Source organism: Gigantopelta aegis, chromosome 7, assembly GCF_016097555.1.
Source record: "Gigantopelta aegis isolate Gae_Host chromosome 7, Gae_host_genome, whole genome shotgun sequence".
Classification (NCBI taxonomy): Eukaryota; Metazoa; Mollusca; class Gastropoda; order Neomphalida; family Peltospiridae; genus Gigantopelta; species Gigantopelta aegis.
Genome location: NC_054705.1, coordinates 31556447 through 31583210, shown reverse-complemented (window position 1 = coordinate 31583210; position 26764 = coordinate 31556447). Strand labels below are relative to the sequence as shown.

General features: G+C 40.0%; 1 protein-coding gene across 1 annotated transcript; it reads left to right on the top strand.

Annotated features, from left to right (window-relative positions):
- The first annotated feature begins 546 nt into the window (after positions 1–546).
- On the top strand, positions 547–26329 carry LOC121377345 (2-aminomuconic semialdehyde dehydrogenase-like). The gene is made up of 10 exons (XM_041505297.1): positions 547–752; positions 5538–5738; positions 10095–10306; positions 11902–12068; positions 13476–13546; positions 16010–16114; positions 19112–19277; positions 20764–20877; positions 24626–24721; positions 25555–26329. Exons 1-10 carry the CDS (start codon positions 586–588, stop codon positions 25705–25707), a joined length of 1452 nt encoding a protein of 483 aa, XP_041361231.1. The 5' UTR covers positions 547–585; the 3' UTR covers positions 25708–26329.
- The last annotated feature ends 435 nt before the right edge of the window (positions 26330–26764 follow it).

Genomic DNA, 26764 nt, shown 5'->3' with positions numbered 1-26764 from the left:
ATGTAAATATTAAACCTGAATTATTTATATATATTGTAGCTTTAACCACCTCGGATCCATCCAGCTGATTGGGGTTTTTCTCGTTCCAACCAGTACGTACACCACAACTGGTCAAAGGCCGTGGTACGTGATTTTCTGTCTGTGGGAAAGTGCTTATAAAAGATCCATTACTTGCTCTAAATGTGCACGTAAAGCCCTATGACCTGACCTGACCTGACCTGACCTTTGGAAAAATGTATCGGGTTTCCTCTGATGACTACGAGTCGTAATTACCAAATGTTTGACATCCAATAGCTAATGAATAATTAATCAATGTGCTTTAGTGCTGTCATTAAACAAAACAAACTTTAAAAAAAAAACATCCTATGATATTTCTCCTTTAAAACGGGTTTTCAAACCCAATGTCACCCTCCCCCCCCCCCCCCCCATCCCCATCCTAGCACCACCTGCTACGGTCTTGTGGAATTGCCCTTTTCACGCTCGTTCTGTTTTTTCCCCCGTCAACAAAGCGACAGACACGCCTCCACTGATAAACCAATGAAAAAATCGCAAAATGGTCACGGCATTGTAGTGGAATCTGGAAAGATGGTAGAGGTAACTGTGTCCAACTTTATCAACGGCAAGTATGAGGCGACATCGACTTATATCGACAGCTATGACCCGTCCACTGGCGAAGTGTGGGCAAAAATTCCGGACAGTGGTCAAACCGAAGTTGACTTGGCCGTAAAAGCTGCAACACAGGCGTTTGATGGGTTCGTAAACGTCACATTGACATGGCTAGGAATTTACATTGGGAGTGGGGTGGGTGGGGTGGGGTAGGGGAGGGGCAAGCAAATTGTCTAGGAGTCATGTTGTGTTGACAGAAAAATATTACGTGGTGCTGGGGGGGGGGGGGAGGGCAAAGGCAAGATTGACCCCATTGGCTTTTAAGCTTAATTAAAGGTGCATTATCTGGTTACTAGTCATTTCGTACCAAAGTCATTTCGCACCATCCATTTCGTACCATAGTCGTTTCGTACCATAGTCGTTTTTGTCATTTCGTACCACAGTAATTACGTACCATAGCCATTTCGTATCTCGTACCATAATGTTTGGTTATTTCATACCATAGTGGTTTCGTACTCGGTATCTTATTTTTGTCATGGTATGCCACTTCTTATTTTTATTGTTCACGAATAAAAGTTGACGTGTAAATATACCTTGTAAAGTGAGCAAAGGTTTAAATGAAAATATGTATGTTGCCACTGATGATCATTTCATATGATACGAGAGTCGCCCCCCCCCCCCCCCCCACATCTTATACAGGCTTACGTCCTTAGCCCACTGTCGACAGCTGCCTATGCTTGCCTTATTGCTGTTGGATAAACAATCGTTATAATCAACAGTCACGTCAGTATCGATGTAGAATATTACTGTGTGGTCTAGTCTATGATTAAGTATAACAAAATATACACGATCTTGAAATCATTATAACTTTATTTCACATTTCATAACAAAACACAGCACTATACTCAAGCTACAGTTAAAACACTTTTGAAATCACTAGCGTTGCGGTGTCAGTCATCAGCGACATGCACCAATCTGGAACAGATTTTCAACAGGCGGCCGACACTGATTTTCCCGTCACTATAAAGTGCCCAATTTTCAAAGAGCACCTTCTGTGTGACTCTGGCACCCTTCTTCTTCGTGGGTAATTAAGGTTTTCTGAGATCAGCTTGTCTCAGAAGATCTTGATACGTTATTCGAACACAAAGTGCTAGTTGGTAATTAATATAATGATGGACGGAAACGTTTGAAGATAAAAGTAATAAAAGTAATATATCATCTTTTTCTTGTTATTTGTTTCTTTCTTTTTTAAGGGTGGGGATTCAATATAGCTGCATTAGCCTAATGTTTATTTTTTAAATCACTAATTCGATATTTTACTATCAGTATAAATGATTGAGGTACGAAATGACCAAGGTACGAAATGACTAAGGTACGAAATGACCAAACAGACATGGTATGAAATAACCGAAATGACTATGGTACGAATTGACCAAATAACTATGGTACGAAATGACCAGGGTACGAAATGGTAAAATTGGGTACGAAATGGTAAAATTGGTACGAAATGACTATGGTACGAATTGACTGGTTACCCATTATCTCAGCTGCAAGTGTCATATTTCAAGCATTTTTTTAAAAATAATTTTTGTTTTTAATTAATTTTTTTTTTTTAAATGACCAATAACCACAAGCTAATTTATAAATCTAGCATAATAGTTGATTAAATAACTCAAGAAAATAAATATAATATGCAGGATATCACTTCTTGTAAACAGTGGCTTCTTCAAGAATTTGTGGTGGAACGTAGCCCAGTGGTAAAGCGCTTGCTGATGCCATTGGGCTATTTCTCGTTCCAGCCAGTGCACCACGACTGGTATATTAAAGGTTGTGGTATGTGCTATCCTATGTGGCAAGTGCATATAAAAGATCCCTTGATGCATTATAAAAAATGTAGCGGATTTCCTCTGTTGACTACGAGTCAGAATTATCAAATGTTTGACATCCAATAGCCGATGATTAATTAATCAATGTGCTTTAGTGGTGTTGTTAAACAAAACAAACTTTATTTATTTCATTTGATGAGAATTACATACTTAAAATATACTGAACAAAATAAGAAACTTCAACTAACTTTGCTTGAACATAACTTGATAAAAGCAAACCGGGTGAATAATTGTTATATATGCGTTTAAAGAGTGTTCCACGATACGTCGTTTGGTGCAAAAATCATGGCCATAGGTTAACAGAAACTGGGAGAAATTTTGACCAAGTGTGGTAGGGGTTAAAAAAAACCCCAAAAACACTTAATACCCAACCCACCCGCTAACGTCAACGAACTTCGTCAAGCGATCATTCAGAGGAATGACGTGATGAGCGAGAATGTCATCGCGGTAACGTTGAGCATTTAAATTGTCATCAATGACGACTAGTGGTGAACGATAACCATGGACAATGGCTGCCCTGACCATGACAGAAGCCCCACCCCCGAAACGATCTCGTTCAAGAACACAACAGTCAGCATAGTGTTCATTTCTCCTACGGTAGACGCGCACCCTGCCATTACCACGTTGTAAAGAAAATTTGGATTCATCCGAAAAAAGAACGGTATTCCAGCGTCGCCGTATCCAACGAGTGTGTACACGTGCCCAATTAAGACGATTTAGACGATGACGTTGCGTTAAAACGCATCCGACGTAAGGACGTCGTGCATGTAAACCGTTCTCCCGCAGACGATTACGAACAGTTTGCCCACTGATTCGGTTATTATGAAGCCCGGGTGTGTTAGCAGCAGTAGCAGTGGCAGTTTGGAATCGATTGCGCAAATGCGTGTTCATGATATAGCGGTCTTGACCACGCGTTGTAACACGCGGACGTCCACGAAGTGGCAAGTCGTTGGTGCTTCCTGTCGTTCGAAATCTTACGCGAAGATTTCGTATTGCTCGACTAGAACTCCCAACATGCCTTGCAACGTCTTCTGTCGACATGCCAGCATCAAGCATGCCAATCGCCCGTTCGCGTAAATTATTGGGTATTCTTGGCATACTAAAAATGCTACAATGTAAAAAACGTTAATTTCTTTTACAAATTTTGAAGCGTTTTCGTTCACTTGACAACAATGTCAGTAAGACAAGTAAAACAAATTGACCGAATACTACACGGGACATGTCGAACCATGCATGCACGTGCAAATTGAATTTCACGTTGTCGACGATTAACAGTGCAAAAATAATCGATAAAATTCATGAATCCTGATAATACAGCTCAAAGCTAATACTACCTATATAATTTCATTACACAATGAATTCTTGAACACAACAAATACTATATGTACAAATCGGAAGTTTCTTTTTTTGTTCAGTATATATAATTACTGGCAACAGTGGTGTAGTGGTTAAGTAAAGAAAACCAGCAAAAACATTTATTTATCAGGGAACATTTTATTAGTTCCCTACCAGTCCAACCGGAGGGGACTATAGGTTTCATCTCCGTCCGTCCATCCGTCTGTCCCACATGTTTTTCGGATGTTTTTTGCAGGCGGCTTTGAGATATTGAGCTGAAATTTTGTGTGTAGTTTCATCATGTACTGTACCTAGTGGTACAGCGTTCGCTCGATACGCGGTCGGTGTGGGATCGATCTCCATCAGTGGGCCCATTGGGCTGTTTCTCGTTCCAGCCAGTGCACCATGACTGGTATATCATGTTTTATCTGGGATTTGGTTTTCTTTGTTGTTTTTAAATCTCCTTGGTGGACCCATTCTCTGATTTGGGTTTTGTTCCTGTCTCAACCAGTGCCTCTCGACTGGTATATCAAAGGTCAAGGTGTGTGCTGCCCTGTCTGTGGGGAAAGTGTAGCAGGTTTCCTTTAAGACTAAGTGTAGGAATTATTAAATGTTTGACAAATAATATTGTTAAAGTTTGTTTTGTTTAATGACACCACTAGAGCACATTGATTTATTAATCATCAGCTATTGGATGTCAAAATTCAAACGTTTCATAATGTTTTAGATATAGTCTTAGAGAGGAAGCCTGCTACATGTTTCTATCAGTAACAGGGGATCTTTTATATGCACCATCCCACAGACAGGATAGCACCTACCATAATCTTTGATATGCTAGTCGTGGTACACTGGCTGGGATGAGACATCTGATATAGCTGATGGTTAAATAATCAATGTGCTCTAGTGGTGTCATTAAACTTTGACTTTGTTTTGGTCAGGATTTAGCTCTGTAGCTTGAGGTGCTTGCGTCGCAGGATCAAACCACCTCAAGTAGATCCATTCAACTCATTTCTCCCATTCCAACCAGTGCACCACAACTGGTTAAAGACCGTGGTATGTGCTTTCCTGTCTGTGGAAAAATCAGGGCTCGAAGTTAAGAATTTGTCTCCCACGATTATTTTAAAAAGAATTGCAATGGGCGAAACAGTCCTCCGACGGCAATTTTTAACCTGCCTTTGGCCATTTTTTTAAAAGTGACATTTGCAGCAAATAAACCTGACTGAAAGGCTATCTTGTTATATGTAGACATCTTTTAAATGTGCAAATGTTAAATATTGGCAGATAATGTACACCAGGTGTATACATTTCGCCATTGTTGAGGAGCTTTACCGACGGCACAAAAAAGCCATCGGTGATGCTTTCCACCTACGGCAATTTATATCTCAATGACGGCAAGTGCCGTCGGTGCCGCTGTTAGGTTCGAGCCCTGGAAAATGCATATAAAAGATCCCTTGCGTCATAAGGAAAATTTTTGCGTGTTTCCTCTGATTACTACGTGTCAGCATTATCAAATGTTTGACATCCAATAGCCGATCAGTAAACAATCAGTGTGCTCTAGTGGTGTTGTTAACCAAAACAATTATTTGTTTTTGGATATGCCAGTTATGGTGCACTGGCTGGGACGAGACATCCAATATAGCTGATGTTTAAATAATCAATGTGCTCTAGTGGTGTCATTAAACTTTAACTTTTAACTTTGTTTATGTTTAGCTGGTCATCTACGCCCCCGGCCCAACGCTCAAAAATCCTAAACCGCATTGCTGATATATTGGAGCGTCGTCTTGATGAATTTGCCGAACTCGAGTCACGTGACCAGGGCAAGCCGGTTTGGCTCTCCAAGGCAGTGGATATTCCCCGAGCAGTTTACAACTTTAGATTCTTTGCATCCAGCATTTTGTATGAAGTTACCACGTACGTATAACTTTCTACCCAATACAGGCATTGAAATAAGGATAGTGCAGCGTTCAAACTTAAGAATATGTTAACTACAGCATTATGAAATGTTTTTAGCTCATACCGGCCTCGGTGGCGTCGTGGTTAGGCCATCGATCTACAGGCTGGTAGGTATTGGGTTCGGATCCCAGTCGAGGCATGGGATTTTTAATCCAGATACCGACTCCAAACCCTGAGTGAGTGCTCCACAAGGCTCAGTGGGTAGGTGTAAACCACTTGCACCGACCAGTGATCCATAACTGGTTCAACAAAGGCCATGGCTTGTGCTATCCTGCCTGTGGGAAGCGCAAATAAAAGATCCCTTGCTGCTAATCGGAAAGAGTAGCCCATGTAGTGGTGACAGCGGGTTTCCTCTCAAAAATATGTGTGGTCCTTAACCATATGTCTGACGCCATATAACCGTAACTAAAATGTGTTGAGTGCGTCGTTAAATAAAACATTTCTTTCTTTGTTTTTAGCTCACCGATAGCAATATTGTGCCTGTTTACGGCATTTTGAAATCAGTAACTTTTGCAACAAATATAAAACCAAAACAGACAGCAATAATGTTTATCCATCAGCAAAAAACTGTCATCAGTGAAGTCCTTGACCTGGAGTGCCTGGCAACCCATGTACAGGTTTCTGTATGGTCTCACTACACAGATGTCATCTGCCATTGAAATCTATGTTAAATTGCCCAATTTCAAATGAAGATTGTCAATAGAACAGGTTCTCATTGGCAATAACAACATACACCATTGCGAACATAAATTATATAAGCATTTATTTTCACTCCAAAATTGAGAACATTTCCGTCTTGGTTTTTTGCTATATGACCGCATCTGGCTGTAGTACCGGTGGTTCATTAACCGATTCACTTCGGCTGTCTCTTCCGCTATACATCCATGTCCCAAAAAGTCAATGTACAATATTACAAAATAACATGGGCAACATACAGCCAGAAGGCTTACCATTAAACATAAATATTGTTTTAATTCTTCCCCAATTCCTAGAAGTGAATATGTGAACCTCAATATATGTCACAATTAGGAACTATAGTGGACCGTGATGAATGAACTCTCACCCAGAAGTGAACTCTGTAGTGAGACCTAAATTACTAGGTTACAACACATTTATCTAGTTTACAATTCACAGTATAATTGCTTCATAAATACATGTATACTAATACTTTGTTCATATCACTGTTCTCGTTGCACTGGTATATCTGTGTGTAATATGTATGGTGTTTTCCCTAGAAATTTGGTAAGGCATGGTAGACAAAACACTTTGGGGGCAATTTGAACCATTTTCAGGGCACTTTTTTTTGCATTAAAGACAAAAACAATAATTGAAATAATCATAAATGTAATTAATGTTATTGCTTTAATAAATGAATGGCAAAATGTATAACAGAGATATTTTTATTAATTAATAATACATGTTTTTTAGTGTTTTATCAAGGCAATTTTAGAATTAATTATTGAAAAAGGCTTTTTTAATCTCAGTGCAGCGTGGCACTGATTAAGGCAAGATGGTGCTAGACTAGTGAGGCATGGTGCTGCACCATGCTAAAACAAGCTAGGGAAAACACTAATGTATTTAAACAGCACACAGTTGATCAAAATATAGGTTGTTTTTAATTTTGTTTTTAAAACATTGTGCAGAATGAAGTACCGTTTTCAAGTTTCTTGAAAGGTGGTAACCTCCTGGTAACCTGAATGACCATTTTCAACTTTTTTGACATGTGGTAACCCCCTGGTAACTTGAACGATAGTTCTCGACTTTCTTGACTGGTGGTAACCTCCTGGTAACCTGAACGATAGTTCTCGACTTTCTCGACATGTGGTAACCTGAATAATAGTTCTTGACTTTCTTGACATATGGTAACCTCCTGGTAACCTGACCGGCTGTTCTCAACTTTCTTGACATGTGGTAACCTCCTGGTAACCTGAACGACTGTTCTCGACTTTCTTGACATGTGATAACCTCCTGATAACCTCAATGACCGTTCTCGACTTTCTTGACATGTAGTAACCTCCTGGTAACCTGAACAACAGTGGTAACCTCCTGGTAACCTGAACGACAGTTCTCGACTTTCTAGACATGTGGTAACCTCCTGGTAACCTGAACGGCTGTTCTCGACTTTTCCGACATGTAGTAACCTCTTGGTAACCTGAACGATAGTTCTCGACTTTCTCAACATGTGGTAACCTCCTGGTAACCTGAACGACAATTCTCGACTTTCTCGACATGTGGTAACCTCCAGGTAACCTGAACGACTGTTCTCGACTTTCTTGACATGTGATAACCTCCTGATAACCTCAATGACCGTTCTCGACTTTCTTGACATGTAGTAACCTCCTGGTAACCTGAACAACAGTGGTAACCTCCTGGTAACCTGAACGACAGTTCTCGACTTTCTAGACATGTGGTAACCTCCTGGTAACCTGAACGGCTGTTCTCGACTTTTCCGACATGTAGTAACCTCTTGGTAACCTGAACGATAGTTCTCGACTTTCTCAACATGTGGTAACCTCCTGGTAACCTGAACGACAATTCTCGACTTTCTCGACATGTGGTAACCTCCAGGTAACCTGAACGACTGTTCTCGACTTTCTTGACATGTGATAACCTCAATGACCGTTCTCGACTTTCTTGACATGTAGTAACCTCCTGGTAACCTGAATGATAGTTCTCGACTTATTTCGATGCCTGCAATACTGCGAGTTACCCAATACAGGGTGTCTATTAATAACAGTCACTCGATCACCTCCTGGTGACTGAAAATAGCGTAATGTCAGTCAAAATTTAATCTTACAATTTCATTTGCCTCATTTGACTGAAATTTCATGTATATACATTATATTATCATATAATATGTCCAAGTTTAATTTTTGAAAAACTATCATATACAGTTCAGGACCCTGTGCCATGAAACGATCTTAGCCCTAAGATCACCTTATGTGCTGTGCATAGCTACTGTGTTGTGCACCTAATGTCATCTTAGCGCTAAGATCTCCTTAAGTGCATAGCTACTGTGTGCACCTAATGTCATCTTAGCGCTAAGATCACCTTAAGTGCATAGCTACTGTGTGCACCTAATGTCATCTTGGCGCTAAGATCACCTTAAGTGCATAGCTACCTTGGGCATTTAAGGTGATCTTAGCGCTAAAATCGCTCCATGGAACAGGGAGCCCAACTCAAACTGACTGGTGTCTGCTGGAAAATTATGAACACCACCTCGCCAGTCTACCAAAGTGAAATTCATTCGGAACACCTCGTCTGATGTCCATTATTGGTGATTTATGTGATAAGCAATAAGTCGATGTGTTCTGAAAGGAGTTTTTGTGGCCTAAATTGTTTATTTATTATGGAATATCCAAAATCTGCAGGCATTGAAATAAATTGAGAACAGACGTTCAGGTTACGACATCAGGAAAGTCGAGAACGGTGCTAATGGAAAAATGTTGCGGGTTTCTTCCAACTCTGTGTCAGAACTACCAACAGTCACTCGATCACCTCCTGGTGACTGAAAATAGCGTAATGTCAGTCAAAATTTAATCTTACAATTTCATTTGCCTCATTTGCCTGAAATTTCATGTATATACATTATATTATCATATAATATGTCCAAGTTTAATTTTTGAAAAACTATCATATACAGTTCAGGACCCTGTGCCATGAAACGATCTTAGCCCTAAGATCACCTTATGTGCTGTGCATAGCTACTGTGTTGTGCACCTAATGTCATCTTAGCGCTAAGATCTCCTTAAGTGCATAGCTACTGTGTGCACCTAATGTCATCTTAGCGCTAAGATCACCTTAAGTGCATAGCTACTGTGTGCACCTAATGTCATCTTGGCGCTAAGATCACCTTAAGTGCATAGCTACCTTGGGCATTTAAGGTGATCTTAGCGCTAAAATCGCTCCATGGAACAGGGAGCCCAGCTCAAACTGACTGGTGTCTGCTGGAAAATTATGAACACCACCTCGCCAGTCTACCAAAGTGAAATTCATTCGGAACACCTCGTCTGATGTCCATTATTGGTGATTTATGTGATAAGCAATAAGTCGATGTGTTCTGAAAGGAGTTTTTGTGGCCTAAATTGTTTATTTATTATGGAATATCCAAAATCTGCAGGCATTGAAATAAATTGAGAACAGACGTTCAGGTTACGACATCAGGGAAGTCGAGAACGGTGCTAATGGAAAAATGTTGCGGGTTTCTTCCAACTCTGTGTCAGAACTACCAAATGTTTGATATTCAGTAGACAATAGTTAATAAATCAATGTGCTCTAGTGGTGTTGTTAAACGAAACAAACTTTGCTTTGTAGGTCATCTCAGATGGAAAGTGCTAATGCCTTCAATTACACAGTCACAAAGCCAGTGGGGGTGGCAGGGCTCATCACCCCCTGGAATCTGCCCTTGTACCTCCTGACATTCAAGGTTGCTCCGGCAATAGCATTTGGCAACACGTGCGTCGTTAAACCGAGTGAAATGACGTCAGTGTCGGCATTCAAGCTGTGTGAAATCTTCAATGAAGCAGGTTCGTCTTATTATTATTATACCGGTCCAACTAGAGGGAACTACAGGTTTTATATTCGTCCTTCTGTCCCTGTCTGTCTGTCTGTCTGTCTGTCCCACATATAGTTTTTCGGATGGGTTTTTTAGAATGCGTAGAGATATTGAGCTGACTGTTTTTTGTATAGCATTATTATGTACTGTTACAGATCAAGTTTGACTTTCATGGAGATTTACCCATTTGTGATGGAGTTATGGCCCTTGAACTTAGGAGATGTGAACATTTGTTTTCCAGACTTTGTTTTCAGAAGGCCTTGAGATATTGAGCTGAAATTTTGTGCATTGCTTTATAATGTACTGTTACAGATCAAGTTTGACTTCCATGGCAATTTACCCATTTTTGATGGAGTTATGGCCCTTAAATTTAGGAGATAAGAAAAATCGTTGGGTTCGGTATGGGACATGTATTGCTTTAGCAGTACTCCCATAATGCTTTAGGTTAATGTTGTGGCGGGATATAGTCCAGTGGTAAACTGTTCACTTGATGCGGGGTCTATTTGGGATCGATCCCCGTCGGTGGACCCATTAGGCTATTTCTTGTTCTAGCCTGTGCATCATGACTTGATATATCAAAGGTCTTGGTATGTGCTGTGCTGTCTGTTGGATGGTGCATATAAAATATCCCTTGCTACTAATGGAAAAATATAACAGGTTTCCTCTCTAAGACTATATGTCAAAATTACCAAATGTTTGACATCCAATAGCTGATGATTAATTAATCAATGCGCCCGAGTGGTGTCGTTAAAACAAACAAACTTTATCTTTCTTAATATAGTTGTTTTTGTACTATATTGGAAGAAATGGCAGACTTTAAAATAACAAAAAAGAATAACAGTTTGTAGTCATCATTGAAAATAACTCCAAAAGCCATGAAACCGGCCTTTAAAATCCTGAGCCTAGATTTTCTTAGCTATCTTCGTGCTACGATATCGTAAAACTGTCATAGGCTATGGAGTTTGACGTCATAGCCTACAATGGTTTTACTATAATCTGTAGCCTGGACGTAAAACATCTGTTGTGCCCAAAGTAGTGTGATCTAAAGCCCTTTCTTACACACCTGTTGCTGAGAACATCATTTGCTATATTTTTGATAACACATGTAGAGTTAACGTGCGATAATATTTTAAAGACCTACAACTGGCTGCTCCTAGGTGATGACCAGGTCACCAATAAAAAAAAAAAAGCATGGTTGAATCACTGTGACATACAAGTTAACCTGAAATTGACTTGTCTTGTGATGCACAAGTTAACTATAAGTGCTAGGGCCTTACATAGGTTTTAGTTGGAAAAGGCATTTAAATTTATTTAAAACTGTTTTTTGAAGATATGTAAGAAATAGAATACTACATTCGTGTCCATTAGATACAATTTATCTTACAACTCGTTGTTTATAAATGTTGCTCGTTGGATACGTTTTTAAACAACTCGTTGTAAGATAAACAGTATCTTAACGGCTGCTCATGTAGTATTCTCTATGTATACAATTAATAAAAGAAATAAAAAATAAAAAAAATTCATACAGACTTTCTTCTGACTTTGACCGTTGTGTTGTTTGTTAAGGTCTTCCGGCGGGTGTGGTCAACATGGTGTTTGGAGTGGGTCCGCGGGCGGGGGAAGCCTTGGTCAAACACCCCAATGTTCCCCTCATTTCATTCACTGGAGGCACCGTCACTGCCGAGAAACTTCGCATCGCTGCAGCGCCGTTCTGTAAAAAGTTCTCACTCGAGGTAAAAGTTTAATCCATCTGTCAAGACAGAATCAAGTTGTAGAATTTCAAAACATTCATACAAAGATTCATTTGATGATAATTATTTCTGTAATTACTGGCAACAGTAGTGTAGTAGTTAAGCCATCCGAATTGAGGCTGGTAGTTTCACTGGTTGCCAGCCATTTTCAGTTCATATGTAATCATGTTTAGCTTATTTTCTATAGCTGGGGGAGAATAACCCAGCCATTTTTAGTTCATTTGCAATCATGTTTATTTTATTTTCTATAGCTGGGAGGGAAGAACCCTGCATTTGCAGTTCATGTGCAATCATGTTTATTTTATTTTCTATAGCTGGGAGAGAAGAACCCTGTCATTTTCAGTTCAGGTGTAATCATGTTTTTTTTATTTTCTATAGCTGGGAGGGAAGAACTCTGCATTTTCAGTTCATGTGCAATCATGTTTATTTTATTTTCTATAGCTGGGAGAGAAGAACCCTGTCATTTTCAGTTCAGGTGTAATCACGTTTTTTTTTTTTTCTATAGCTGGGAGGGAAGAACTCTGCATTTTCAGTTCATGTGCAATCATGTTTATTTTATTTTCTATAGCTGGGAGAGAAGAACCCTGTCATTTTCAGTTCAGGTGTAATCATGTTTTTTTTATTTTCTATAGCTGGGAGGGAAGAACTCTGCATTTTCAGTTCATGTGCAATCATGTTTATTTTATTTTCTATAGCTGGGAGAGAAGAACCCTGTAATTTTCAGTTCAGGTGTAATCATGTTTTTTTTATTTTCTATAGCTGGTAGGGAAGAACTCTGCATTTTCAGTTCATGTGCAATCATGTTTATTTTATTTTCTATAGCTGGGAGAGAACCCTGTCATTTTCAGTTCAGGTGTAATCATGTTTTTTTTATTTTCTATAGCTGGGACGAAAGAACTCTGCATTTTCAGTTCATGTGCAATCATGTTTATTTTATTTTCTATAGCTGGGAGAGAAGAACCCTGTCATTTTCAGTTCAGGTGTAATCATGGGTTTTTTTATTTTCTATAGCTGGGAGAGAAGAACCCTGTCATTTTCAGTTCAGGTGTAATCATGTTTAGTTTATTTTCTATAGCTGGGAGGGAAGAACTCTGCATTTTCAGTTCATGTGCAATCATGTTTATTTTATTTTCTATAGCTGGGAGAGAAGAACCCTGTCATTTTCAGTTCAGGTGTAATCATGTTTTTTTTATTTTCTATAGCTGGGAGGGAAGAACTCTGCATTTTCAGTTCATGTGCAATCATGTTTATTTTATTTTCTATAGCTGGGAGAGAACCCTGTCATTTTCAATTCAGGTGTAATCATGTTTTTTTTATTTTCTATAGCTGGGACGAAAGAACTCTGCATTTTCAGTTCATGTGCAATCATGTTTATTTTATTTTCTATAGCTGGGAGGGAAAAACCCTGCCGTTATATTTAGTGACGTTGATCTGGAGTCATGCGTTCAAAGCGTTGTAAGGTAATTTACAGTTCAATCTAACTCGGATGTTTCGTAATGGATAATGGGTGTAGAGGTAACATTGCCATCATACAACACTATCAGGGGCCTAATTCACTCAGGTTTCATAGGCTCTGCTAGTGAATTAGGCCCCAGGTTTTTATCCTGTGAACACTTTGCCTTGGTGGTGTCGTGGTTAAGCCATCGGACATAAGACTGGTAGGTATTGGGTTCGCAGCCCGGTACCGGCTCCCACCCGGAGCGAGTTTTAACGATTCTATAGTTCGGTGTAAGACCACTACACCCTCTTTTTTGTTACTAACCACCAACAACTAACAACTAACCCACTGTCCTGGACAGACAGCCCAGATAGCCGAGGTGTGTGCCCAGGACAGCGTGCTTGAACCGTAATTGGATATAAGCACGAAAAAAAGTTGAAATGAATGCAACCACTGTTTCTACTGGTTGATTATGACAGATTAAAGTAAAGTCAGAAATGTGTACTAGCAGATTAAGACTTTTGATGTCACTTCACATACATACATACGTACATACATACATACATATCTATTACTTTTGATGTCACTTCACATACATACATACGTACATACATACATACATATCTATGTATGTAACAGTCAACCTCGACATACATACAATATATAGATATTCATACATCAATACATACTAGCCAGTGCCAGGTCTGCCCACTGTTTCATGCACGTAAGCGGAATCGACCGCGTAGATTGTAGGCCCCATGCATATGGTTGAGTTAAAGAACTTCCTTTTTATGGAAGCTTCGATAGCTCAGAGCGTATCATGGTTAGTCTTGCAATTTGCGGGCGATTCGGTGCCACAGGTTCGAGTCCCAGCAACGGCATGGGACAATTTGTGAGGCCAGAAAGGATTTAATTATCCCCTGCGCCAGTGCGTTAATATCTATGTATGTAACAGTCAACCTCGACATACATACAATATATAGATATTCATACATCAATACATACATACATACATACATTACAGAATTATTTGTTTGACTTAAGTCATCATGCAATGTAGCTGAAATAAAGAGAAATAATAGTGTTTCTCCTTAGTTATTGATAGATTACAGGATTAAAGAAAAATAAACAGAAATAATAGTGTTTCTCCTTAGATATTGATAGATTACATGATTATAGAAAAATAAACAGAAATAATAGTGTTTCTCCTTAGTTACTGATAGATTACAGGATTAAAGAAAAATAAACAGAAATAATAGTGTTTCTCCTTAGTTATTGATAGATTACATGATTAAAGAAAAATCTAGTCAATGACATAGCATGTTTATTTTAGCCTGTTCAGACCAAATTGAGAAATTCTGCTAGGCAAGCCTAACAAAACTTCCCATTATTACCTTCACAGAATAAACAATATCAAAGGTTGTGGTATGTGCTGTCCTTTCTGTGGGAAAGTGCATATAAAAGATACCTTGTTGTTAATGATTTGGGTTTTTTTTAGCAGGTTTCCTCTAATATTATATATTAGAAATATTAAATATTTGAAATCCAATTGCAGATGATTAATAAATTAATCAGATCTAGTAGTGTCATTAAAAAAAAAATATGTTTGTAGAAACCAATTATTGTTTATCTGTATAATGTCTGCTGTTCCCCTTCCACTCCAAGGCAAATGTGAGCTAATTAATTCACTGTTTAAAAATCTTGTTGATATTATGTATGTAAGGGGAGCTAATTCTATCATTCAGTGTTTAAAAATCTTGATACTATTATGTATGTAAGGGAGCTAATTTTATAATTCAGCATTTAAAAAATATGATATTATGAATGTAAGGGGAGCTAATTCTATAATTCAGTATTTAAAAATCTTGCTGATATTATGTAAGGGCAACTAACTAATTCTATATTTCAGCATTTAAAAATCTTACTGATATTATGTATTTAATGGGAACTAGTTCTATAATTCAGCATTTAAAAAAAATGATATTATGTAAGGGGAGCTAATTCTGTAATTCCATGTTTAAAAATATTATGCGTGTAAGGGAGCTAATTCCATAAATCAGCACTTAAAAACGTTGCTGATATTATGTATGTAAGGGCAGCTAATTCTATAATTCAGCATTTAAAATCCTTGCTGATATTATGTAAAGGGAGCTAATTCTATAATTCAGCATTTAAAAATCTTGCTGATATTATGTAAAGGGAGCTAATTCTATAATTCAGCATTTAAAAATCTTGCTGATATTATGTAAGGGGAGCTAATTCTATAATTCAGCATTTAAAAACCTTGCTGATATTATGTAAGGGGAGCTAATTCTATAATTCAGCATTTAAAAACCTTGCTGATATTATGTAAGGGGAGCTAATTCTATAATTCAGCATTTAAAAACCTTACTGATATTATGTAAGAGGAGCTAATTCTATAATTTAGCACTTATAAACCTTGCTGATTTTGTGTATATAATAAGTCATTTTGTCTCTCAAACAGGTCATCGTTTTCAAACCAGGGAGAAATCTGTCTGTGTACAAGTCGAGTCTTCGTTCAGAGGGAACTGTATCCCAAGTTCTTGGAGCGGTTCATTCAGGAAGTGGAGTAAGGAACTGTGCAACTGTGAATGGGGAAGGGTGAAGGCACGGGGCTAATATTTTAAATGTTTTGTAATAAAAATTGAGCCTAACCAGTAACAAAACTTCTCCACTAAATTTGTTCTGCTTCCCTCTCCGATTTTGAAAGAACCCAAATACATATAATTTGGTTGACATTAGCATCGGATTCTGTATTCTGTAATTGTAGATATGGAAGCTTTTTTATAAGTAAAGACCCAGGTTGAAAATGAAATTCGAGAATTTTTTAATTTTTTTTAGACCTGACTGTACCGGCCTCAGTGGTGTTGTGGTTAAGCCATCAGACATAAGGCTGGTAGGTACAGGGTTTCGCAGCTAGTGCGAGTTATAACGACTCAATGGGTAGGTGTAAGACCACTACACCCTCTTCTCTCTCACTAACCACTAATGATTAACAACTAACCTACTGTCCTGGACATACAGCCCAGACAGTTGAGGTGTGTGTCCAAGACAGCGTGCTTAAACCTATAAGCACAAAAATAAGTTGGCATAGCATGTAGAATAACTGAAATCCCTTGTTGTTTTATCATAGTAGTCTTTTTAGGGTGTATACTACCAAATCAAATCTCATAGACGACAATAGTAACGTGTGGGTAAAACTCCTACCTGCAGTGTATCAATCAATGTAAACGCCACAGATCTAAATACTACCTTTAAAATGAATCAGAAAAAAATTGGAGTAAAGCTGCTCATTTCTGAGATAACTGGTAGTGTCTATGACTACCCTAGTTCCACACAAAATTTGAGTACTTTTTCTTTACAAGTACCCCATGCATGTTTCAAGCACAAGGCTACTTAACACATGGGCATGGGCAACTATATTTACGTGCCCCTATCCACAAAGGTTCAGGCATGCCCACTACGGATTTAGCCTCTGACTTCGCCAGTGACTAACTCCGGAGCAGGGGGGGGGGGGGGGGGGGGGGGTAAGTTTGAGGTGGGTGGAATTTGGAAAAAAGCCATTTAGTAAAGTCAACGCGAGCGCGGACCAAATAGCAGACACTTCGCAAACTTGAAGTAACACCGAGTGGGAGCCGTGCTCTGATTGGCTGAATTTCGATTCCTCAGTGAAGCCTGTATTTTACCTAAGTCTACAAAGAGTAACTGCATCCAAAAACATGTCTGGACTCTAACATTTGACCCAAAATAGTCGAAAGGTTTTTAAGGTGATTTTGAGCGATTGATCGGGCGCCAAAATAAAATGTGTTAGACTACTTATAAAAAAAATAAACTTAAGAATTTTGAACTCAATCGAAAACGTTTAAAGTCTAACTAGCCCAATAAAGGAGGTTGATACCTGTCCTAGCAAAGGTTGGCGTCTATGGTGATCCGATGTACCCGGTGGTCTCAAGCTGCGGGAGGAACTGCCAGTAGGCGGAGTCTGCTAGCGCCTTGGTGATGGTACGGTAGTGAGTCCCCGCGACGGTTTTCAGAACGCGATGTAGTGTCGGGTTGTCCATCTCCAAGAGTAGCAGTCCTTGGCTGAATATTCCGCCCCGGCAGATGGTGACGCAAACTGCGTTGTGTCCCTCCCGCATCTTGAGTCGATGTACAGCGAACTCCCCTTCGTCTGGATTGTCTGGCAATGGTTGGTACGCTAGGGCCTTGGGTCTGCTGATGAGTTGGCTTTCATCTCGGATGTTGTTCTTAACCAGTTGTTGGAAACGCTGGGGGAGACGGCTGGCCTGCAGTGACCACTGCTCCACTGGTTGTTCGTCAGTCTCCGGCGGTTGAGAGGGGCGACTTGGCTTGGCTGGTATGGCACTCGGGGGAGTGGTCGCCTTCCTCTTGACAACAGCCACCTTCCGGGCCTGCGCCTCAACGGACGTCGCCGGTTTAATCGACGACAAGTCCGGAAGCGCTTGCGAAGGCTGTGGTGCAGGTGGTCAGTTGTACGGAGTGACGCAGATCTCTGTGTCGAACTCCGTATCCGTCTCTTCCGTTGGCCGAGAAGCTGGAACATCCGGGGCCGGAACCTCTTCTGCTCTCGTCTTCTTGCTCGGGTGAGCGATGTTCGGTGGTCGAACAGAAGGAGTCGCCGCCGGCGGTTTAGCCACCGGTTTTGACCCCCCCTGCGCCGCCGCTGGCACACGTCTCCTCTTCCTCCACCTTCCTTTCTTCTGAATACGGTCTCCGTACACCAAGGTCACGGTTGCCCGTGACCCGGTGTACGAGACTCGATATTCCAGCAGAGCTCCTTAGGTTTGCATAAGCCCCCCCAGGTGGGGGGGTAAACGCACAGCACAGTCGATCACGTCTGTCTCTATGGGCTGCATGACTGGGAAAATGAACACAGTGGTACTAGATGAAATAAAATTGCATATATTTCTTTTTTACAGCCAACACACTCACATTTATCACCAATCACAGGACTTGTAGTTTTCACTTCTCTATCAAAAGTTGGGTGCACCTCGAACTTTGACCCAGCTGGAAGTTATTTGGTTTAGTACTACCTATATGGCAATGTGCTTTCCTCAATTCTCTCTTATCAAATAAATGTCAAAATAACCATATGTTAGCTATAAAATAGCCGTAGTTTAAAATGTTTCAGATGTCAGATAACAAATATTAATTTGGGGTCATCCACGCACCAACTCCGTTTTTTTTTTAACACACACGCCCTCCACCTGTGTGCACCTTTTGTACATTTGATTATTATCCACCAGTACAGGTGTAAATTGATCTTTCACACTGACACAATTAGGTACTTGGCATTACTTGGGATTACACACATTTTACACCAATAAAAATATTACTTTTAGCATATGTACTCTTATCAGTGAAACCTCTTCCCCCCCCCCCCCCTTATTGATTCACATAGGATAGTCAAACCTTGCTTGCAATTTGGAATAACCATAACTAGGTCATGTATCATAACTAGGTCACCATGACCTGCTTTTGACGGGTGTATCACATTTCTGACCAGTACTCTTTTCCTTCTTTTAAAAAAAAATGTTTTTGACAGAAAGCTGAAGGTTGGTGACCCGACAGATAAAGACACGTTTGTTGGGGCGTTGATCAGCCGGGAACATCTGGAGAAAGTGAAGCGGTACGTCAGCATTGCAGTTGAGGAGGGCGCCACCTGTCACCACGCCAAAGCGGAACTAGTGCTGCCGGAGAAAAATAAAAATGTAGGCATCTACATCATGTTGGTTCCCATTCCAACCAAAAGTTTGTTTTGTTTAACAACAATCATTGGCTAATGGATGTCAGTCATTTGGTAATTTTGACATATAGTCTTAGACAGGAAACCTGCTACATTTTTCCATTGGCGGCAAGGAATCTTTTATATGCACCATCCCACAGACAGAGTAGCAGCACATACCACCGCCTTTGATATACCAGTCGTGGTGCACTGGCTGGAACGAAAAATAGTCCAATGGGCCACCGATGGGATTTGATCCCAGAGAGACTGTACATCAGGCAAGCGCTTTACCACTGTTCCAACATCCGAACCTGTGCCCTATGGCTGGTACATCAAAGGCTGTGGTATGTACTGTCCTGTCTTTGGGAAAGTGTATATAAAAGATCCCTTGCTGGTTTGTCAATGGAAGTAGCTTACATGGTGGTTGCGGGTATCCTCTCTATTGAGAAATGTCAAAATAACTATATGTTAGACCCTAAAATGCGGAAGTTTAAAATGTTCTGAGGTGTGGTTAAATATTTCTTTGCTTTCTACATCATGTAGCCCAGTGGTACAGCGTTCACTCGATACGTGGTCAGTGTGGGATCAATCCCCGTCGGTGGGCCCATTTTGTTCCAGCCAGTGCACCACGACTGGTATATCAAAGGCCGTAGTATGTACTACCCTGTCTGTGGGATGGTGCATATAAAAGATCCCTTGCTGCTAATCAGAAAGAGTAGCTTCTGAACTGGCGACAGCGGGTTTCCTCTCTCAATATCTGTGTGGTCCATAACCATATGTTTGTCTTCTTTCTACATCATGTTTTTATTATGTTATGAGAATAGGCCTATACTTTACTAGTATAGACCATATAGAACAAACAGACAAAATTACTTTTAAAGTTTGTTTTGTTTAATGACACCACTAGAACACATTGATTATTTAATCATCGGCTATTGGATGTAAAACATTTGGTAATTCTGATACATAGTCATCAGAGAAAAGCCGCTATATTTTCTTAATGCAGCAAGGGATCTTTTATATGCACTTTCCCACAGACGGGTAAGCACATACCACGGCTGATGAACAGTTGTGGTGCACTGGTTCGAACGAAAATTACTTTTTATTACTATAATATATGATACTAAAGTCTTTAAAATCATATACTAGTAGTACAAATGGACATGTATTAATCAGACAAAACAACATTTTATTATGAAGATGCACTTTAAATGTGTCCTCAAATTGTATTTATAATACAATAAAACCTCACAAAACCGGACGCTCTGTAAACCGGAATTCCCTCAAAACCGGATGTTTTTCATAGTCCCTTTTTAAATATCTGTACAGAAGAGAACCTCTCTAAGCTGGATACCTCTTTTAACCAGACATTTTACTTTGTCCCAAGGGTGTCTGGTTTAGAGGAGACTCACTGTGTATTTATTTTGTATTTAAGTAAGAAATTATTCCATCACCAACTTATTTACTTTCAGGGATACTACATGCAACCGGTCATTGTAACAGGGGTCACAGATGAATCACGACTTATGCAGGAAGAAATATTCGGACCGGTCACCTGTGTAGTTCCATTTGACACGGAGGAAGAAGTAAGATGTTGTTAACTTTCAAAACAGTAAATTTTCCTTTTGTTTTATATTTATCTGTTAAACTACAAATTCAATCTAGTGTTGTCAACTTTCAAAACAGCAAATTTGTATTTTTAATTTTATTTTTATCTGTTAAACTACAAATTCAGTCTACTATCTTCTTTCAAGTTTTTTAATATTAAAATAATTCAACACTTCAGTCTTTGGTTCACTATATTTGGATCCTTGTTTCATGAGGAATCAAAGAGTATCATGAAATTTGATTGTAATATTCATTAAAATATTCGTCTGTGGACCCATTGGGCTATTTCTCATTCCAGCTTGTGCTCCACAACTGTTGTAACAATGGCTGTGGTATGTACTATCCTGTCTGTGGGATGGTGCATATAAAAGATCCCTTGCTGCTAATCGAAAAGAGTAAAGTAAAGTTTGTTTTATTTAACGACGCCACTAGAGCACATTGATTTTTTATCTTATCATCGGCTATTGGACGTCAAACATGATTTTTAGAGGAAACCCGCTGTCGCCACATAAGCTACTCTTTTACGACAGGCAGCAAGGGATCTTTTATTTGCGCTTCCCACAGGCAGGATAGCACAAACCATGGCCTTTGTTGAACCAGTTATGGATCACTGGTCAGTGCAAGTGGTTTTACACCTACCCATTGAGCCTTGCGGAGCACTCACTCAGGGTTTGGAGTCGGTATCTGGATTAAAAGTCCCATGCCTCGACTGGGATCCGAACCCAGTACCTACCATGACACCACCGAGGCCGGTAATCGAAAAGAGATGGCCATGAAGTGACGACAGTGAGTTTCCTCTCTCAATGTCTGTATGGTCCTTAATCATATGACCGACGCCATATAACCATAAATAAAATGTGTTGAGTGCATCGTTAAATAAACCATTTCCTTCCTTCGTGGCGAGTTACCCATTTTCACGGAGTTATGTCCCTTGAACTTAGGAGATACAAATATTTGTTTTCCAGACCTTTTTTATTCAATGCCTCAAAATACTGAGCTAGAATACTCATAGTTCTATTATTATCTGTTATAGAACAAGTTTTTTTTTCATGGCAATTTACCCATTTTTCATAGTTATGGCCCTTGAAGAGATAAGAAAATGTGTGGAGCTTGGTAGAGGACATATATTGCTTTAGCAGTAGACTCAGAATGCTTGTTGTAACAGCAAGTAACCATAGTGGACTTTAAGATTGCATAATAATGCCTGGTTTAAATAAAATCTACAGAGTTAAAACAGCTTTTCAACTTGCTTATATTGGGTTTCGAACGAATCACTTTGTATTTTTGCATGGATTACAACCAATATTGTGGGTAGAATGATGGAAATGCATGGTGAAAAGATTTTAGGCCAACTAATTTTGCACAAACATGTCCATTGTTTTTACCTGAATGTGAAGATGGATGAGGCAATTGACACCATAACCTCCACCATGGATGGAGCAATTGACACCATAACCCCCCACTGTGGATGGGGCAATTGACACCATAACCCCCACCATGGATGGGGCAGTTGACACCATAACCCCCACCATGGATGAGGTAATTGACACCATAACCCCCACCATGGATGGAGCAATTGACACGATAACCTCCACCATGGATGGGGCAATTGACCCATAACCCCCACCTTGGATGGAGCAATTGACTCATAACCCCCACCGTGGATGGGGCAGTTGACACCATAACCCATACCATGGATTGGGCAATTGACATCATAACCCCCACCATGAATGGGGCAATTGACACCATAATGCCCACCATGGATGGGGCAATTGACACCATAACCCCCACCATGAATGGGGCAATTGACACCATAATGCCCACCATGGATGGGGCAATTGACGCCATAACACCCACCATCTCGTACACTTATTTTTAACTTTATATGTATAATACTGTACTCAGTAATGTATATACATTGTAACTTGTCTAAACCAGTTAACGCTGGGGACCTAATTAATATTTATCTGACTTAAAGTTTGTTTTGTTTAACAACACTACTGGAACACATTGATTAAGTAATCTTTGGCTATCGGAAGGAAGGAAGGAAATGTTTTATTTAACGACACGGTCAACGCGTTTGATTTACGGTTATATGTCATTGGACATACTGTTAAGGACCACACAGATATTGAGAGAGGAAACCTGCTGTCACCACTTCATGGGCTACTCTTTTCGATTAGCAGTAAGGGATCTTTTATATGCACCATCCCATAGACAGAATAGCACATACCACAGCCTTTGTGGTACGAGTCGTGGTGCACTGGCTGGAGCGAGAAATAGCCCAATGGGCCCACTAACGGGGATTGATCCCAAACCGACTGCGCTTCAAGCGAGCGCTTTACCACTGGGCTACGTCCCACCCCTGGCTATTGGATGTCAAACATTTGGTAATTCAGACTTACAGTCATTAGAGGAAATCCACTACATTTTTCCTAATGCAGCCAGGGAAAGCACATACCACAGACTTTGACCAGTTGTGGTACACTGTTTGGAACGAGAAAAAACCCCCATCAGTTGAATGGATCCACTGAGGTGGTTCGATCCTGTGACGCAAGCACCTCGGGCGAGTACTCAACCGACTGAGCTAAATCCCGCTCCTTAACTTACTTAGACAGGATGCAGTGTTTAGAGGGTCGCGTTATAGAATTAAATAAATTTGGGATCATGAAACTTGGTCAGTTTTGACAGGCTTCTGGTTTGTTCGGGGTTTGGTTTAGACAGGTTTCGTTGTAATAGAATAGGTGAAAAGAAGGTGGTGATGAAACATGGCGTCAGACACATGGTTAAGGACCACACAGATACTGAGAGAGAAAACCCGCTGTCACCACTTCATGGGCTGCTCTTTCCGATTAGCAGCAAGGGATCTTTGATATACACCATCTCACAGACAGGATAGCACATACTGTGGCCTTTGATATACCAGCCATGGTGCACTGGCTAGAACGAGAAATAGCCCGACGGGGATCGATCCCAAACCGACTGTGCATCAAGCGAGAGCTTTACCACTGGGATACGTCCCCCCCCCCCCCCCCAATGGACAGATGGATGACCCCCGACCTTGACGACAGTCATCAGTGGTCAGTCGTCAGCCATTAGCTGACAGAAACCACCACCAGCTCTCGTACAGGGCAGGCTCGCACCAGGTGACCACAAGGGTCAACACAGCACATCTAGGTGGAGACCGAAGGATGAAGATTAGCACACTGTAAAGTAATTAGTAATATTGTAATAAATCTTTTAACAACTAAAGTAATTCTTGTTGTGTATGGCGGATCAAAGAAGTTATAGCTGGTACTCACAATGCGATCAGATACAACTACTCTAGAGCAGAAACCAGACCATGAGAGTAACGATCACTAGCAGTGACTCTTGGATTTCTTCAGTAGCTATTGCCATCTCCAATGACAGAAATAAGCAGATTTTTTTAACAGTCCACCGGACAAATACATCTAGAAATCTACTTGTCCATCAATATTTTCACTTGTCCAAATAAATGGTTTGTTTTATTCAGGTACCAGGATGATGTTTTTGATTGCTCAAAATGAAACTCCACTGAATATTTTACTTGTCCACTGGACACCCACTAAGGCAAATTTTGCTTGTCCGAATAGATTTTCACTTGTCGGGAGAAACGAACAAGTGCTTATTTCAAACACTGATCTCTCATCTGTTGCCTACTAATGAACTCTTATTGTGTATGTGTATTGTTTGTATTTGTTATAGGTAATAAAACGAGCAAACGGTGTGAAATTTGGGTTATGTGCAGTGTTGTGGACCAAAGATGTTAACCGGCTTCACAGAGTAGCTAAGAAGTTGGAGGTATTGTTACTTAGTGATCTGTGTGTGGAGAGAGAGAGAGAGAGAGAGAGAGAGAGAGAGAGAGAGAGAGAGAGAGAGAGAGAGAGAGAGAGAGAGAGAGAGAGAGAGAGAGAGAGACAGAGACACACACACACACACACACACACACACACACACACACACAGAGACAGACAGACAGACAGACAGACAGACAGACTGACTGACTGACTGGTGAGTGAGAGAGATTTTAATGACTAAAATGTAGTCATAATAGCTCCCAAACAAACCAATGATTATTACCTGCTGTCCTGAACTGGAAAGTGGTAGGTGCACTGCGAGGGAGATTGTGGTGGGGGAGGGTTTGGGAGGGGGGCGATTTTTTAAATCGAGACTTGCTGACCCTCCATCACTTCACTGTGACTTTACAAGTGGTGCCGAGAGTGATATGTTTCTTGTGCTTCGATTGGTCAATAGTTTATGTGCAGCCAACCAAAGCACCTCTTTTAGTTGTGAATATAAAGTTTCCCACCAGAGGCCGCAAGCAGAAACTGAGGGAACGAGGTTACCGTGACGGCGCAGCATACTCCAGCACACTAGCCGGAGTGTGTCTAGTAGCTAGGCCTACTGAAATAAGCTGGATTAATCATTATTTGATATAGATTTAAACCAAACACAATTTAAAGCTTAAATTTTCTTTCTTTTTTACTTTTTTTTTTCTTTTTTTTTCTGAAAGTGCTAGAAAACCTTTGAAATGCGGTAGGCTGTAGAACAATAAAGAAATCAGTAGCCTGCCGCATGAAGCGGTAGGGTTGGCAAGTATGTGTATTGCTCTGATTGATATTTTCCTATTGCAGGTGGGAACTGTATGGATCAACTGCTGGCTGGTCAGGGACCTAAACATGCCTTTCGGAGGAATCAAGGATTCTGGGATTGGCCTGGAAGGAGCCAAAGACTCCTTGGATTTCTTCACCAACAAGAAGACCATCTGCGTCAAACTGTGGGACTGAGTTATCTCCCTTGTCAAAGATTTCAACTTTTGTAATTAAATTGGGACCGAGTTATCTCCCTTGTCAAATATTTCAACTTTTGTAGTTTACTTGAATATTTTGATTCAAGTCAACTATTGTTTAATCTCCTTTTAATTGAGATTCATACTCACTGTTATAATGGCATGTTTTTAAATGAAGTTACCTCAAATTTACAATGTACAAGGGTCGAAATATTGCCATTTTGAACGTTTTTTGCAGTCAACATCACACGGACTGGAAGATTGTTTCGCCTGTTGGACCGGAAATTATTTTATGTTTATACTCACATATTAGTTTGAATCAACCAGGTATGGTCCTGTAGGTCTTGATTCAGGCCGGCAGAACTTGTGGCTAATATACGGCAGGAATTTCAGTCAAAATTTCAACTCCAGATACATATAACATTTGTCATAACTATCAAATATATGCAGGGAACATTTGGTTTAGTATCGTGTCACATTTTGCTACACACGGTTCATTAAAGAGACATACCCTAGTTTTTAAACACTTAAGGCATATTTTGTATTATTAGAGCCATTCGTGATAACTGAAATCATACTTAAACTTAGATTTTATTGTTTAGATTATCCATTTCCATACATTCAAAGTGTTTTGGGTCATTCTAGTGTTTTTAATATCGCAAAATTGATTTCTCATATTTTTAAAAATGCATGTGCGTCGGAGAAGTAATAGTTATGGAGTCGAGTTTTTAGTCTTATTTTTAGAGGGTATTTCACCATTTCAAAGTCACAGACTCATGTTTTACTCAGTTGTAACTTTATCCAAATGTATTACAAGTTTGTAGATTAACTAAACTTAGTGTGCATCACTGGAGTAGGAAGTGGGGGGGGGGGGGGGCAAGGGGGCATGTGCCCCCCCCCCCCACACACACACACACACTTTACAGATATTTTGCTTTATAATTACTTTATAATAGTGTAAAAATATAAAAGTGCCCACACACACACACACACTTTTTGGCACCTTCCTACACCACTGTGCATTTTCAGGGGCTGAAACTAGGGTAGGTCACTTT